Source organism: Typopeltis vanoorti, chromosome 19, assembly GCF_054136105.1.
Source record: "Typopeltis vanoorti isolate ZY-2024b chromosome 19, IOZ_Tvanoo_1.0, whole genome shotgun sequence".
NCBI lineage: Eukaryota > Metazoa > Arthropoda > Arachnida > Uropygi > Thelyphonidae > Typopeltis > Typopeltis vanoorti.
In genome coordinates, this window is record NC_143567.1 from 78,003,548 (window position 1) to 78,019,955 (window position 16,408).

The following is a 16,408-nucleotide window of genomic DNA, read 5'->3' on the forward strand; positions in this document are numbered from 1 at the left end:
AGAACTGAACAATCTTGTTTGCAATCTGGAGCTGGCCAAAGCAGAGACTGGGATCAAGACCTATAATGGAATCTTCTCGAAGAAAATGTCTGAGTGACTGTTTTGCGCTCGTCATGAGTAGTTTGTACATTACTTCTGGAAGGAAGATGCCCTTGTGTTCTGCTGTGATGTAGAAGCCTGATGAATGCTCTTCAAATCAAACATGACCTGCACGAATGGCAACTATTCATACTCGTTGAAATTGAGGTCTTACTGTAAACCAGCCTCTATCCATTCCAGTTGGACATGCTGTCTACATGAAGAAACCTATGACAACCTATAACTACTGTTGGCCTGGAATCTGTGGTGTCTGTTTATGGGTCTGCAGTGGGATATATGAAGTACTACTGTTTTTTGTGTGAATTGGACAGCCGAGCAAAGACATTATGTGAATTGCCTGTGAGGAAATATCTGAAGGTTGGAGAGAAGAATATATAACATCCAGTTATATATTCTGGCAGAAACGGAATTCTGCTACTGCCCCTAACACAGCAATATCGATCTGGTAAAAAAAACCCACTTGTCAGCCTTCAAGTACCTGGCTCACAAGTTCCCTCGACTCAAAGATAGGTTAAAGAGGGAGTTTTTGTGAGTCCTCAAGATCCAAGAGCTCTTTTCATTGGCAAGATGTTTGACAACTTGTTACAGAGTCAACTAACTTCCTCAGAAATTTTGGCCAAAAACTAGAAGGAACTGGTTGAGGACTTGTCTCTGTATCACAAACTTGACTGCAATACATCCTTAAAACATAACTGCTCCATTCATATTGGATTTGTTCCCCAACAATTGCAGCATGGTTAGTGATGAGCACAGTGAACTTTTCCATCAGGAAATTGCAATGATGGAGAAATGATAACAGGGAAAATGGCCTATGATCTCTCACAAACTGTAGCCAATTTTCATTGTCATATTCAGCACCTGTTCGCGTGGTTAGCCTAGTGGCTTTTCGCTTCGCAACCATATGCCTAGGGAAGGAGTGTCCCAGGTTCAATTCCCGTTGAAGATGTGAGGAATTTGAGGATCTTCCTCAGGCATAGCCAAGTTAGCCGGTCTTGGGCGTGGGCAGTAGGATTTTTTCTGCCAGTTTATCTGGCGTTTTTCATCCCACAAGCAGGAAAACTGGCCCCGTGAATATACGCTTCTACAGCCAAAAATATATCCCCCCACCCCAGCGGCAGACTAGGCAACAGGTTGGTTGGGAGTGGTACTAACAAGTAGTCGCATCTAAGTAGCACGCGGACCCTGCATAGGAAGCGGGAATAACGCCTAGTGAAAGAAGAAGATTCATGTTCAGCACCTCAAAATTATGAGAAATGGGGGGGGGGGGGAAAGAGAGACATGAATTTGCAAACTGTTGCTAGAAGAGCATTTATTCGTATGAGGTTTTTTTCCCCTATCACATACACTGAAGTAAAACAATCCTCCAACCTTAGTGTTCTCAAAATTCATTGAGAGACAGCAGTAAAATGGTTTCCTTCGTTTTCTTTCTATGATGGATTAGGACTACTGTATATGTATTCATGACTGCCAGGTCCTACATTACGGCAGTTTTATGACCAGCCCTCACACTAAACATGAATGATCCAAGTCAAAAGGCATCATTGTAAATTGTGCAATGAACTGAATAGATACTGCCAGGCAACATTATAACTAGCTTACTATTTTTAAAAAAAGATTAAGCACAATACTGGCTTTCTAAAAAAATTGTCTTCCACAATGCACTGGAAGCAGTTTATTACACCAAAGGCAGGATACGCTATTGGTTTTTGGATGAATTTATTCCTTATCTATATATATATATATTTTTTTATTAAATATTACAATCAATGAGAAGGAAGAAACCTTCAAATTCCAGCTAACTTATACAGAATTTATAACAGTAGTTATACAAGTTTGTGGCAAGGATATAGCCAACTAAAGAACCATATCTCTACCCACTTTTATTCATGCTAACTACTATGAAGTTAGTGTAATGATACTGTGAAGTGTAGTAGTTATTCTGTTATTGATAAATTTAAAGGAACAAAAGAATTTCTGAGCTGAAGGAAGGAAAAAAAAAACTATGAAACAATGAGTTCATTACTAGTTAACATAGTGAATAAATAAATATAGACTGCTTCAGTAATATAAATTCCAACAAAGTCAGTTTCTTTTCAGTATATCACTAAGAAACATTACCAGAATCTAACAAACTAGTCACATAAAGTACCAACTGCAGTGTTAATTTGAATTTACTTTTCTTAGAGATATAACGATGTAGCTAGAAACATGTACCAATGTAAGTGTATATTCTTACTACCAGGTGTATGTAAAACTTTGTCAATTAAAATCAACATGTTAAATATGCAACAATATGCCAAGCAAAAATAATTATATTTACACAAAAGAAATATTTGTGAAGTTACAGATTTCTAAGAGTGCTTACTGGCATTCTTTTGAACATGAACACATCATGCACAGCATACATTATATATAGGCAAGATGTACAGCAAGTGACATGGTATTAAAAATTAGATATGGAAAATGAAACTTTTAGATTAATCTATACACCATAAATCACAAGTGAGGCTTCTTTAGATAGTCCAGCTTCCTCTCCTGAAAGTCTAATACAACAATAAATATTTACCACATAATTATTAAGAATGACATGTTTAATGTGTTTGGCATTGCACGCCTCCCCGTTGATGATGGAAATGGTCATCATCTTCCTCATAGGCTTGTTTATACTGCCTCTGTCTGCGTGCTTCTTGTTCTGGATCTATGTCCATTAATATAACCTAAAAAATAAAATATCTTCAGATGTGTGATAAAAATAAATGACTAGTTTTTTTTTTTTTTAATAAACAGGTAGCTTATCAAATTTTTAAAGTGTTACCATCCAAACCTTAAGGCGCACACACAAAAAAGATTAGCCTAAGTATTAAACTACAAGAGAGCAGCATCTTGTCCAATAACTAAAGACTCATTAATTAATAAAGTACTTATTTTCATAACTTCTAAAAATTGAGTGCTATGGTGGTGTTACTGCCAAAGTGAATTTACCACGTTGGTTGGAGAGTGGGTATGCTAACCACTCGGCCAACCAGGCTGGCCCAATTTACAGAACATTTCCTCTGCTATTGTTCTTTTATATGTACTTCCTAAGATGCAATTTCACTAATTTAAATTGAATTTTAACATGTTTCTTTGTCACCTTCAATGGTACTAATAATTTACAGATTAAACAATCTCTCTTATCTGGGATCACGTACTCATGTTACCTAATTAACCACCTATTTAATGATCCCCTTTTCATTTTTGAAACTATAAGCTGAACTGTGGAAAAGATTGGTGTATCTAAATAACTGCTTATTTACATACACCAATATTTTCCAATTTCCTACATCCTGGCTATATGTTATTGCAGATGCAAAGCTTAAAGTATATATATATTCACAAACTTCCAATATTAATAGACAATTGCAAGGTATCTAGCCACTCATTAACAACTTACTATTCGTCACTTAATCCATACCAGTCATCTCTTCAACTACCTGACTGGTTTTAAGAATGGGCTGAATGATATCTGGCCACTTGTTAGCAACTTAGCATCCTCCTCATCCCTTGGGGATGAGGAGGATGCTAAAAAGGGAAAAACAGTAAACTCAAACAAACAAAAAAAAAAACCCCAGCAAACTATCTGTTCTGAATATAAGGTTACTATAAAATCAGTTTCACCCTTTATATACAATACTATAAGATTAAGCACAGTGCAAAACTGCAAAGTAATACCATGCTATAATGTATACAACTGTACATTATTGTAGTGCACTACATTAAGAAATTTAATCTGTAAAATGAAAAGCAGGCAGCATTTAACTTACAGTGTGTTAGTCAAATTTCAGTGAATTTTTTAAAAACCTTATTTTGGAATATGCAGAATGTTAATAGTAAACATCAAATTTTCTAGCAAAAAGTTAAAATAATCTTAAAAAAGAATTCTGATTTTATGTTTTATTACAAGGACACCACAGTGTGAGGAACAAACAGCCATGGCAACCACTCTAAGATAGATCTCCTTTTGCTACAATGACTGACTGCAGCAATCCTATTAGGGCATAATTTCCACAAGCATAAGCTAGCGATCAATGGGATTTTGGACCATCCTTCCTGTAGGGATGTAATGAGGTCCTGGACTGTTGTTGGGGTGGATGTCCTTTGACCACACCCGGTGCTCTGTTTTTATCCCACAGATGTTCGATAGGGGTGAGGCCAGTCAAGTGTCAAAACTGACTCCTGTAACTGCCTGGTTTGTGGACAGGAATGTCATAGTGCATTGCATTGTCCAGATACCTCTCAGAGTTCAAGGTTCACGCCACATCAGTCCATCTGCTCAGTAGAGGGCGTAACATTATTTGTCACTCCATAACACAGATTTCCAAGCTTCCACATCCTACTACATACACACTTTGCACAACTGAAGCTTCATGTGGGTCAGATAATGTGTGGTTTGCATAATTGTGGTCCTACCACTGAAACCTGTGTGTATGAGCCTCTGTTCTGAATGTTGTTATGCAGATTCATTCCAGTTGATGCCTGGAACTCTGCATTCAATGTGTCAGCCAACAAATGGGAGTTGTATCATATTCTTCATGGCATCCACCGTGGGTAGCACTTGCCGTCGACTTACTGCACTTCCATCTCAGTATGGTATCACTGATTGTTGACTTAGGATGGTCCAATTTATCAACAATCTGCCAAACAAATAAGCCTGCAACATGGCATCCTATCACAACATCTCTTTCAAACTCCATTTTTCTTCAAGCAGCCATTTTACCTGAACACAGTTGCACTGACTCCGGAGCATCATATTCCTCCAATTTACACTAGCTACAAACATGTGACTCTTTGCATGGCAGAATGCATCTTGCTCATTGGGTGGGAAATGTCTTTTTCCAAGCAGTGTGTGTGTAAGAAGTAATCTCCCTCTTTCAATTTCATGTGATCAGAAACAAAAAACAAAGCAAAACATTATTCAAATTCAGCTTTACAATATCATTTTGTTAATAAGATGCATATGAATATTTTCCACAAATGCAGCAAGGGCACACAAAACTAGTTTCCCTGTTTGGAGGAGAAAAATCCCAAGTTACAAGAGGGATAAGAAGTATGTTATTTCTAAGAGCCTAGTTCATTGAAAAGTCCTCAGAGATTCTTGTACTCAATGGGAATCAAACCATGTCTTTCTATAAGGGCATTATTGATACCTTACCTTACTGAGCTCAATGTGATATTGCAATGATATCAAATTATGTTACAAAAGTAGAAATTTCATTTAACTCATGAGCCATTACTCAAATTTACATAACTCAAAATATGAATATAAAGTGTACCAGAAAAATTGAAATATCATTAGTAAGATGGACACAAAGCCCTAAAGAGAAGATGCATTTCAAACGACTGGTCAGGTGATAAAGAGGTAAAGAAATGAAATAAAGCATGTTTTAAATTTTACATCTTCTATAAATGAAATTACATATAACTTACTTCTTCTGCATTATCAGGAATTATTGATTCTGGTCTAGATGGAAGAATTTCCTCTAACCTTGGAACAATAACAGGTTCAATCTGACTAGGAAAATGCACCAAGAATTGGACTATCAGACGGCCTTTTTCAAAAGGGTTTTTATATTGTGGCATTCCTTCATTTAGAATACATTTTACTGCACCATGCTTAACAACCTCACCTGTAAAAAAAAAGTACCGATTACTGAGAATGTCAAACTACTTGTTTGCTTTTTTGTTCACTCTTTCTTAAATTATCACTTAATGTTAAGGGGCATCAAGCAACTGGTTTGTTTTTGTTATTTACTCTCCCCTAAATTATCACTTAAAACATCAAACTTTTGTGCAATTATTATTTATACCAAGTTTTTGTTTTGTTTTTGGACAATGAAAAAAAAAAAAAAAAAAAAAAAACTTAACTGTCATATCATTGTGTTCAACTGAACATTACAAAATGAAATTGAATATAGAGAACAAAAAACTACCACTGTATATTTGATATAATCTTGATTAGAAGACAGAACAGGACATATTTCAAAATAATACTTTTCATATCTCATCTTCAGCATGAAGTAGTGCAGAAAGAGGTCATTGCATCATAGTTTAAACAACTTATGTGATAAAGTGAATAACAAAACACTGATGAATTTGAACCTCATCTGTTAAATAATTCAAATATAAGGGCAGAATACAGTTGTAGAAACGGGTATACATCATAAAGACAAGTAAGGAGATAACAGCAGACAATCATGAAATATTTTTTGGCATATATAGGCAATCCCCCTTGCCCTCCCCAATCATACTATTAAAATCTAAATGAAATATCTTGACAAATTTTAAAAGTAAACTGAAATATTAAATTTCATTACACAAACTAGAAAAAGGATTTATTTTAAATTATTATGCAAATAAGAAAGACAAATAATGGAGTGGGAATCTTTCATCAAAGCAAACCTAGGAGCTGGTTCAACAAAAATTACTGCAATGTAAAAGTCAAATATAAACTTGCACTAACAAGCTTTTGACAGTTTAAATAAAATACTTTGATACTGCATTTATAACATGTAACCACAAGAAATGTTGAATAATATTCCATCTAGCAGCTTTTAAACTAACAAGCATCACTGTGTGTGTGTGTGTGTGGATTGTTTAAAGATATTAGGAGCGTGCACATATGCGATACGGGATATAAGATACAGGCAAACTTTGCTTAATGTGAATTCTATATGCGATAATCAGTTAATATGATTGTGTGAAATGATACTATTTCCTGCTTTAGGAGAGTGATTAATCAGTTAATGCGTTTTTTTTTTTTTTTTTACTTTATGCAAAACTTTATGTTACACGAAAGTTTTTGTCGCCAATCTGCAGTGAGTGGAAAAACTGGAAGTCATTAAGAGACATGAAAGTGGCACCAGTAATACAATGATTGTGTGAGACCTGGGATACAGCAAGTCTATAGTTTGGACTATATTAAAATAAGAGCAAAGAATACAAAGAACAAGGAAAAGTTGCTACTGCTTCTTTAAGCATGTCAATCACCTGAAATAGAAGCCATTTAATGATCGAGATGGAGTATCTTCTGTCACTCTGAATTGAGAATTGTAACCAAAAAAGAATCTCTCCTAAGTACAGGGAATATTCAGACAAAGGCTCTCAATTGAATATTTTTACCTCATTGAAAGAGACCAAATTTTAAGAGGAATGTGAAAGCTTTACTGCGAGTTTAGGATGGTCTGACCGTTTTAAAAATCAAGCTGGACTGCATAACATAAGAATAACTGGGGAATCTTCTAGTGCTTATAAAAAATTCTGCAGCTAAGTTTCTGAAAAACTGCAAAAGATTACTCAGGATTATGATGATCGGCAAATATTCAACATCGACGAAACTGGTCTCTTTTGGAAGCATATGCCAACAAAATCTTTCCCAGCTAAAACTGAAGCATCTCAACCAGGATACCAAGTATCTAAAGATCATCTTATGCTTTTATTAGGAGGCAATGCAGAAGGAGACTTTAAACTCAAGTCCATGTTAGTTTATCATGTGCAAAATCCAAGATCTAACATTATTAAAGAAATCAGCACAACTGGAAAAGAACTTGGATTTAATGAACTGGATAATGATGTGAGAAACTTGCTCGATTCCCATTCAAAACAGTTAAGTGAGAATGATCTCCTTCAACTAGAAGGATAGCGTACATATGAAGAAGATAAGGAGTGCGAACAAGAGGAGAATGTTACGACTAAGAAGCTAACTACAAAAGAACTTGAGGTAGTTTCCAATTACATTGAGTATGCTAAGGAGATTTTGTTTGATGCTGATTCTGATATAATGAAGCTTCAAAGTCCACTGAAATCTTGATAAAGCGACCGCCAACTATCTCAAATTGCATGACAAGATGAAAAAGTCGAGCACGATTCAAACATCTTTACTTGTAAAAAAATGTAGCTCAATCAAATGTTTAGACTTAAATAAAAAAATTAAGCAATTGATTTTTATTAACTTAGATGATTTTGTCATGGCAAAACTTCTGAATGAAGCCAAATTCGAGGAAGTATACATAGAATTCCTCAGACTAGGAAAGCTGCCGAATGATAATTGGTCACGAAAAGTTAAGCTCTTTGACCCCCCCCCCCCCCACAGCAGTCACAGAGGAAAATATGGATGTCATAAATGAAGAGCCCATAACTCTGACGCAATCAGATTTTGCACACTCCCCAAGTAGTATGGAAGATGTTACATGCCAAGACAGCAATTATCATACGTTGGAAACAGATACAGAGTTCCAAATGGTCAAAAAGATGAGGAAAATCTCCACCAATGTGGAAGAAACAAAACAACAGGGATAGAAGCACTCAGTGGCCCTAAAGAAAAGATACCACCAGTCATATTAAGGAATAAGGATAAATGGATCCCTGTCTCGTCAGCCCTCAGAGAACAAAACATCTCATTCTCATGAGCCAAATCTCAGATGAGGGAGTTAAAATACAACCCACTACTGTCATGGATTACAGACAGATGACCAGATTTATGGACAATGCTAACGTCCCATATAGCTTATACTGTATTCCCTCCCCCCCAAATTTACACTGATGAATTAATCGCATTAAGCAAGGTTTTCCTGTATATGAAAAAAACTACCATTGATTAAGAAGAATGAGACTCGTTAGTCATAAGTTAGGATTGTGTATTAAGGCTTTAGCATGTTTAATAAATAAATGCTCGTATTTTAAAGCAACAAGAATGAAGTAATTGAGTTCTTGACCAGAAGATTATTCGGTATCTACAATGTGCTGTACTAGGCCAGACTTCTTCAGGTTGATCATAAGCGATGCAAGATTGATGTTCCTGTATTTTTTCCACAGAATGACCAGTTTGTCCAAATATAAAGATTACAAATCACAGGAGTTTAATGGTGCAAGGACAATTAAGGTCATACTATGCCAAACCAAGAGACAGAGCTATACTCAAGATAAACAGATAAAATTGTAAATAACATGTTATGTAGAAAATTTGGCAGTGAAAAGCAGCATCTTTTTGATTATGTGATGTGTTTATATAACAAATTTGTGTTTGTATAAATTTTTAAAAAGTTAAAAACTGCAAATTACCTGAATATCTACTAGCTATTGTAGTACAAAATTCATTCCTTTCTCAACTGAAGTGCTAACACTGCACCAGAACATGATAAATGGCAAGACACATTGTTGCATTGTTCACACATAGGTGGGCCGTTTGTCTGTCATCAGTAAATATGAATATGTAAGATGATTGTGAACTATGCAAAGCCAAGCAAGAACAACTTCCTCTCTTCTGTTTCTAAATTGACTTGAACCCCAATGCTTAACCTCATGCAATTTATTTGTCAGTGCTTCCTGACAGCCATCATGATCCTATCATGATGGCTGTCATTAAGTTTGATCTTATAAATTGCATGCAGTCTATAAGGGACTGACAGACAGTACATGAAAAATGACATGAGCTGATCTAGAAGTCTCATTTCCCTTAATTCCCATGTGGTCAAGGATCATGCACATATCAATTTCAAAATTAAGGACCTTAACAATTTGTACAGCAGCTATAGAACCTTGCAAAGCATTGGATGTGCATTATACACAAAAGATGAGATGGCCTGTAAAGAACTCAATGGTTTTTAAGTGTACAATTTATAAAGTGTACACTTTTGGTGGCAATTTTCTATTATATGCACAAACTGAAATGCATTCAACTCTGCTGTATAATTACTGCAATGAACTGGAATCTGATTTAATAGGATAAAGTCAGGAAATCCAGAACAGAGGTCTCAGATTTTGAACCACTAGTATAGATGGAAAGGAAATCTATCTATAGTGATGGTTCTCATCGAGTATTTTCTGTGCACATTCAGTAACTGCATGTAGACAGATGGAGTGCGAGACTTTCTTAGTTGGCACAATGAGAGTATAAACTTGCCATTGAGGAATACTGTTATGTTTAGTATGATTAATGTCAAAATTCATGCCAATAGCTCATTATCTCTATCACACATACCAAAAGAATGTATGTGATATTGAGTTTTGCAAAGCAGAAAAAAGATACTAGTGAATGTAGGATGCTCTGGAAGAAACTATTTTAAGCAAATAGTTAAGAGACAAATGTTTCTACATGATTGAGAGAAAGGTTCTTTTGCCACAACAGACTTTGAATGGGCACTATTCCCAATGATAGATATGATCCAACAATTGCACTATTCGGCCTTGCAGAACTGTATACTTTGGACCCATAATCCAGTTTTGAATGTACAAGATAAGTGATGTGATGAAGATTAATCTGCACCCCCATTCATTGCTTTTGCACTTTTTAGATCTCTTTTTTAGTTCCTCCTTAATGAAAGGTCAATTATAAGCCTCTAGCACATTGGTGAAAAGTTTAGCAAGTTTCTCTTGTTGCTCTTTCAAAAATTGCCAGCTTTCTGTCAAAGATGAGTCCCAAGAACTTGGTTTCTAATGCATTTTTAGCAGACGTGTACAATTTCTGCTGAAAGCCTGGACCCCCTTCTTTGAATTACATTTATGTTTCAAGAGTGACAGTGAATAGTGGAATCATAATTAAATCAGAGCAATGCCTATAGTGGAAGCTATTCAGTGGCTGAATTAGCTTTAACAGCAAGAAGTGTCACACTTAAGTTAGAGCCTTGGGAAACACCCTCAATCTTGATGATATACTTGCCACTTAGCTAGACAGTTTTTAATAAATACAGGAAGTTTCCCTCTGAGAACTAGAGTATAGAAATCTTTTAATATGCCATATCTGCAGACTGTGCCACAAGCATTTTTCATGTCAAATAACTGAAATCAGATGTTCCTTGTTTCAGGTATACATCTCTTATACATGATTCTAAATGGACCAAATGGGAAAAAGTTAAACAATGCCTACAAAAGCCATATATGTATTGGAGAGAAGATCACTGCTTTTCTAAATACCAGAAGTCTAGCATTAACTATTTTCTCCCATATATTACAAAGCCAGCAGGTCGGAACAATGGGATGACTGTTTGCTTGTGTTGGATCCTATCCTGGCTTTGGATTGGCAGTTATATTGACTTATGCCAAGAATCCAGAACCTAAGTATTCTGTTGGAAGATGCTTGATCATCTCATAATGAATGTCATCAGGACCTATTTTTCCTGATTGAGACAGTAAAACAGCTATTTTTAAGTTATGCTTTAACAAATGGCTGATTGTAGAGCTCTAGCCTATTAGTAAAAATACTTAACTGTTTCTCTTGTTGCTCTTTCAAAATTAAAAATTCAGGATGATATGAAGCTGTTGCTGAGATTCTAGCAAAATTTTATCACAGTGCCTGCAGCAATAGCTTTGGGATCAGCAACACATTATGTTCGAAGTTAGACAAATGGTATTCTATATCTACCTTTCAGTTTCCAGATTTTATCCCATACAATTTTTGTGCTGGTTACTTGATTAATCAATGACAAATTGGATCCAAGATCGTTTTTGGCTGATATCTCACATAATGTGCTTTGGATCAAGCATGTTTAAAATCTTAGATTTGATGTAGGTTATCTATAAAATATACCCATGCTCCATCTAGTTTTAAGCTGCTTTGGCAGCATTTTGAGCTTCACAAAAGCTTTAGATAGAATGGAAATTTAGATGTTTTTAGAATTGTGACTGTTGTTACCTGGGCGATATAATCTACTACACATTTTGCTGCTTCACTGATAGGCGTTTGCTTCAGTGTTACTGAAAGATGAGAAACAAGCTCTAATCAGCCTGGTCCATTTTCCACAATGGGCATCTGGATATGAGAATATAATTCTAGTGAAGACAGTGCAAATAACATGGAAAGGATCACTTCCATAGATGTTCTTTTCAATATCCCAATAGATTAATCTGACATGGGAGCAGATTGTAAGATCTATTGCACAATATGGAACAGATAGGCACAGAAGAAAGTATTGACTATTATTAAGAAAGAGAGATCATGGTTGTCTAGCATTTGTTCCATAAAACGGCTGTCTATTCGTGTTGGCACCACCTAATGGTGTTTAAGTCACCTATGAGAAATATGGGCTGAAGCAGTTGCAATATCAAGTTCAATTTTATTTAATTCTCAACCCAATGGTAAATAAATGGAACCTACTGTAATAAGAAATCCCACAGACATGAATTGCTACTGCTTCCAGAACAGTATTAAGCTGAACATGTTGGAAAGGAGTAAGATTGTCCACTAGGACAACTACTCCACCATGAAGAGGATCATCTACAGTTCTTTCCTTACAGACAAATGGCTTAAGATTGGATCCTCACTTGGTTTTAAATGTTTCCTGCAGACAGAAAGGTTGGTGTTTCTGCAGCAGAACCTTGAAATCAATATTTTGAAGAAACTGATGACAATTACTTTTCTTATTGTTTCCTAATATCTTGAGCACAACAGATTTTGAATACAGATTTCACATAAAGCTTTGTGATATCTTATTCTACTTTTTTTTTTTTTTTTTTTTTTTTTACTCCATTTCATGCCTAGATTACAATGGCATGAAATGGAGTTGTAATCCAGTAATAAATTTTCTATTATCCTAAGTAATCATTAGTCAGAGCATGGGAGTGTCATCATCACTTTCTTGTTCTAATATCCTCCTCAAAATCCTCATTTTCATTATAGTATTGAGACTACCTGGATGCAAATTCTTCAGTTTCTGATGTGGTTCACATCTAATGGGACAAGATTTTCACTTTTGGTCATATCCACGATTAAATACTTAAAACCACAGTAAGCAAAATGGTTTTGAATGGTCTTACTTATTCCTTGCCAATACTGGCCATAAACTGATTCATGTAAAACATCAACTTTTTGCACTGATTTCCTTTTACATCCTAACAAGTGTTCTTAACAGTTGTCAAGAACCAGTAACATTTTTCTTCTGATTTGCATTGTAATTCTATGTCCCAACTCATAAGTCAATTCTTAAAAAATTCAGGTGTTATCCATGCATTTTTGTTTGCATAGTTCAGTACTATGCAAACAGATTAGAATGGAGATAAAATCTCCATTCTAATCTGTTTAAAGCATCGAGACCTAGCCCTTCTTCCATATCAGCTTTTGTTTATCAGTTCCTGATCTAATAGTGTAGTTGTGTTTATAATTCAGAACCATCCGATTACATTGAATGGTTCTATCGGTGATAAAATAACCCTGTTTCATCAGTATTGCAGATGTTATCAGCAACAAGTTTTTGAAGTAAGACTACTTAATTTTTTTAACACTCCACACAGAGATTACTGGCTGACCCAATTAAACAGCATTGTGTCCCAAATAAATTAAGTAAAAATTCTTATATTCTCATTCTGTTTTTGTTCTTCTAGACTTGTCCCAATAAAACACCTGGTCCGATTAACCAGTCGACCAAGTAACAGGAATCTACTGTATTTTGCTGCAGTTACATGCACTGTCTAGGTATAATATGAATTAGGGTAATTTGTGTTTGTACCACTGCCACTCTACAAGTCCTCTGGCAAAGGTCAATAATACATAAATCTAAATTTCACTAGTCTCTTAGTTTCAAAACATGCAGCAAGCAATGTTTTGGACAGCGGATTAAGAACTTCAAACTCAAAATGTACAAAAAGACAGTTGACTTTTTGGGCTTTTGGCTTGCAAACATGTCCAATGGTTCAATAATAGCATTAATAATAAAATAACAGCATTTTATACAGAAATCTTGTACATTATGCTAGTAATTTATAGTTTTTAATTTAAAAAATCTTTCGAGTTGAAGTTTTCTGAAAAACATTTGACAAAGTACCTTTGCAGCATCAAAACCCAAAGGAATTCATGTTTTCAACACTATGCATCTCCACTAACTAATCAGCTATTTTACAGGCTGCTAACAATCAGGCTAGTACATTCAAATTTATGTAATATCAAATTTCATATATACCTGATACTTGATTAGTACACTGAACAGAAATAATTATATATTAATATAAAGCTAACTGGTGTATCACATACCTGGAATTGAGGTAACAACAAGCGTTCTATCATCAAGAGTTTTAATTGTTTTCTGGAAGCCACAAAGTGCCTCTGTCAATGTTAATTCCATCCTCATAATCAGATCTATACCATTTCTTCGGAATATTTCGTGTTCTTTTTCATCCAGAACTATTATAATATCACCAGATTCTAAGCCAGGTCCTTGGTCACCTTCTCCACTGAATGTTATCTTTTGTCCATCTTCCATTCCTATTCAAAATACCACAATAGTGACATTAAAATTCAATGCAAATCAAAATGAATTTATGTACTAATCAAACCACAGCTCACTTCTTGTGTGGATCAAATATAGCCTGGTATGAAGAACAGAGAGAGGGTGAAATCTGATGAAAAAACTTGACTGGAGGGGTTAATAGTGGATTTAATTAAAAGTTTAAGGATCATATGCTAAGACATCACACTACATAACTACAGTGCTGAGCATTAGCATGCAAGTTATTCACCCACTTTGATAAGACCACACATGTCTACATCTGAACTACATGTAGACATGTGTCATCTTGGTTATTCCAAAAAGATGGGAGACAGCTGGAGAGATCCACTGGCAGAATTTCAATTACAGGACTGCAAGAGGTAAAATTTAGGGAGATGAGTCTCAAACATTTAAGGAATAGAGAGGAAATATAGAAATATACAAGTTAGTAAGGATTATCTTACTAATAGATAAGTGATTTTGTAGCTTATAAATAAGAATACACTGAGCATGCAGAATGGCCTACTATTAGATGCTAGTACCTCTTCAGTTAAGGTATTCAAGTGTTAAGGGTTCTATGATAGGTATTTAAAGCATGAATGACAAAAAGGAAATCTCAATCTCCCATGATGAGTCACTGAACTTCTTGGAAGAGCCATCATAACACATGTACTCGATGGATTAATGGGGATGGGAATGCACACAGATAACCAAATATATAATGATATATCAAACTTTTATAAGTAAAATATAAGGGATGCATTAGTGGATTTAACAGTTAATGTCAATTTTTCAGTCTCTTCATACTAAAGATTAAGAATATCAATTATACACAGAAAAATTATTTTCAAAACGAGTTTTTCAAGTGCTAACTGTTATTGTTTTAACAGAGTAGTTGATGATTCTCCAAACATAAGTCTTAAAAACCTGCAACATCTGAAAACGCTTTTCATTTTAATAAAGTACTTATAAAATTAACATAATCTTGGTATATACTCAAGTTAGATAATCATATACTGATAATCTACAGTATAACAGTCTACTCCTGCTTCAAAGAACTCAGAGGGATCTCACAGCAGTAGTTTTATAGTAGATGGGTTTAATTATAGAAAATTTTCTTTTACATAGCATAACACCTACAGAGTTTTTTTAGGAATTTGACTAACATTGAATCTACTAAATACAGCACAGTAGTACCCCCCTTATCTGCAAGGGATACGCGTTCCAAGAACCCCAGTGGATGCTTGAAACCACTGAGTGAAGAATCCTATAATAATAGGTTTTTCAATATGTATGCACACCTATGATAAAGTTTAATTTATAAATTAGGCACAGTAAGAGATTAACAACAATAAATAATAATAACATAGAACATTTATAACAATTTCTGCTCAGGACAAGGACTGGTTATTACTAACACAATGTTCCAAAATAAAAATGTGCACAAATTCACGTGAAGAGAAAAGGGCAAGGAATAAGAACATCTCATTGACTGTTACTGTTGATAATGTTTTCTCACTGGTGAGGGACACTACAGTGTAGAGAGGATTTGAAATTGGAAGTGATCACCATTTAGTATTGAGCAGGATAAAATTGAATTTCATATTGAAAAGAAGAACATAAGAAAGTTTTAAAGCGAACAAAAGTTCAGCAACTCTCATATGTGAACTGTACACTAAATTACACAAATATTATTGAAGAAAAAAAAAATTAAAGATTTTGAGAACAGGAACCAAACCATGAAGATTCAGTGGCAAATCCTGAAGAAAGCACTGATTGATTCAGACAGAGAGGCATATGGTGAGGTTATTTGCAAGGATAGAACAATCAGAACTTCATGGTGGACACAGGAAGTTAAAGAGGCAGTGAAGGAAAAGAAGAAAGCATATCAAAAGTTCCTGGCAAATAAGTCAGCTTGTGCTCTTAGAGAATACAGAGCCAAATGTAAGAAAGTTAAACACTAAAACTAGCTAAACAAAAGTCATGGGAAGACTTTGGTAAGAACATGGAAAATAAACATCAAGAAGTTGGCAAAATATTCTGGAAGCTGCTGAAAAGCTCAGAAATGAAGGAAAGAG

General features: G+C 35.0%; 1 protein-coding gene across 1 annotated transcript in view; it reads right to left on the bottom strand.

The window, feature by feature from the left end:
- Positions 1–2,393: 2,393 nt before the first annotated feature.
- Droj2 (DnaJ heat shock protein family (Hsp40) member A4-like) overlaps positions 2,394–16,408 on the bottom strand; it is a 76,639-nt gene continuing 62,624 nt past the window's right edge. The window contains exons 5-7 of the mRNA XM_090408875.1: positions 14,096–14,326; positions 5,566–5,765; positions 2,394–2,816 (exon numbers count right to left, since the gene is read on the bottom strand). Of these exons, the coding sequence (XP_090265001.1) occupies positions 2,691–2,816; positions 5,566–5,765; positions 14,096–14,326 (557 nt within the window). The 3' untranslated portion in view covers positions 2,394–2,690. The remainder of the gene's footprint in view (positions 2,817–5,565; positions 5,766–14,095; positions 14,327–16,408) is intronic.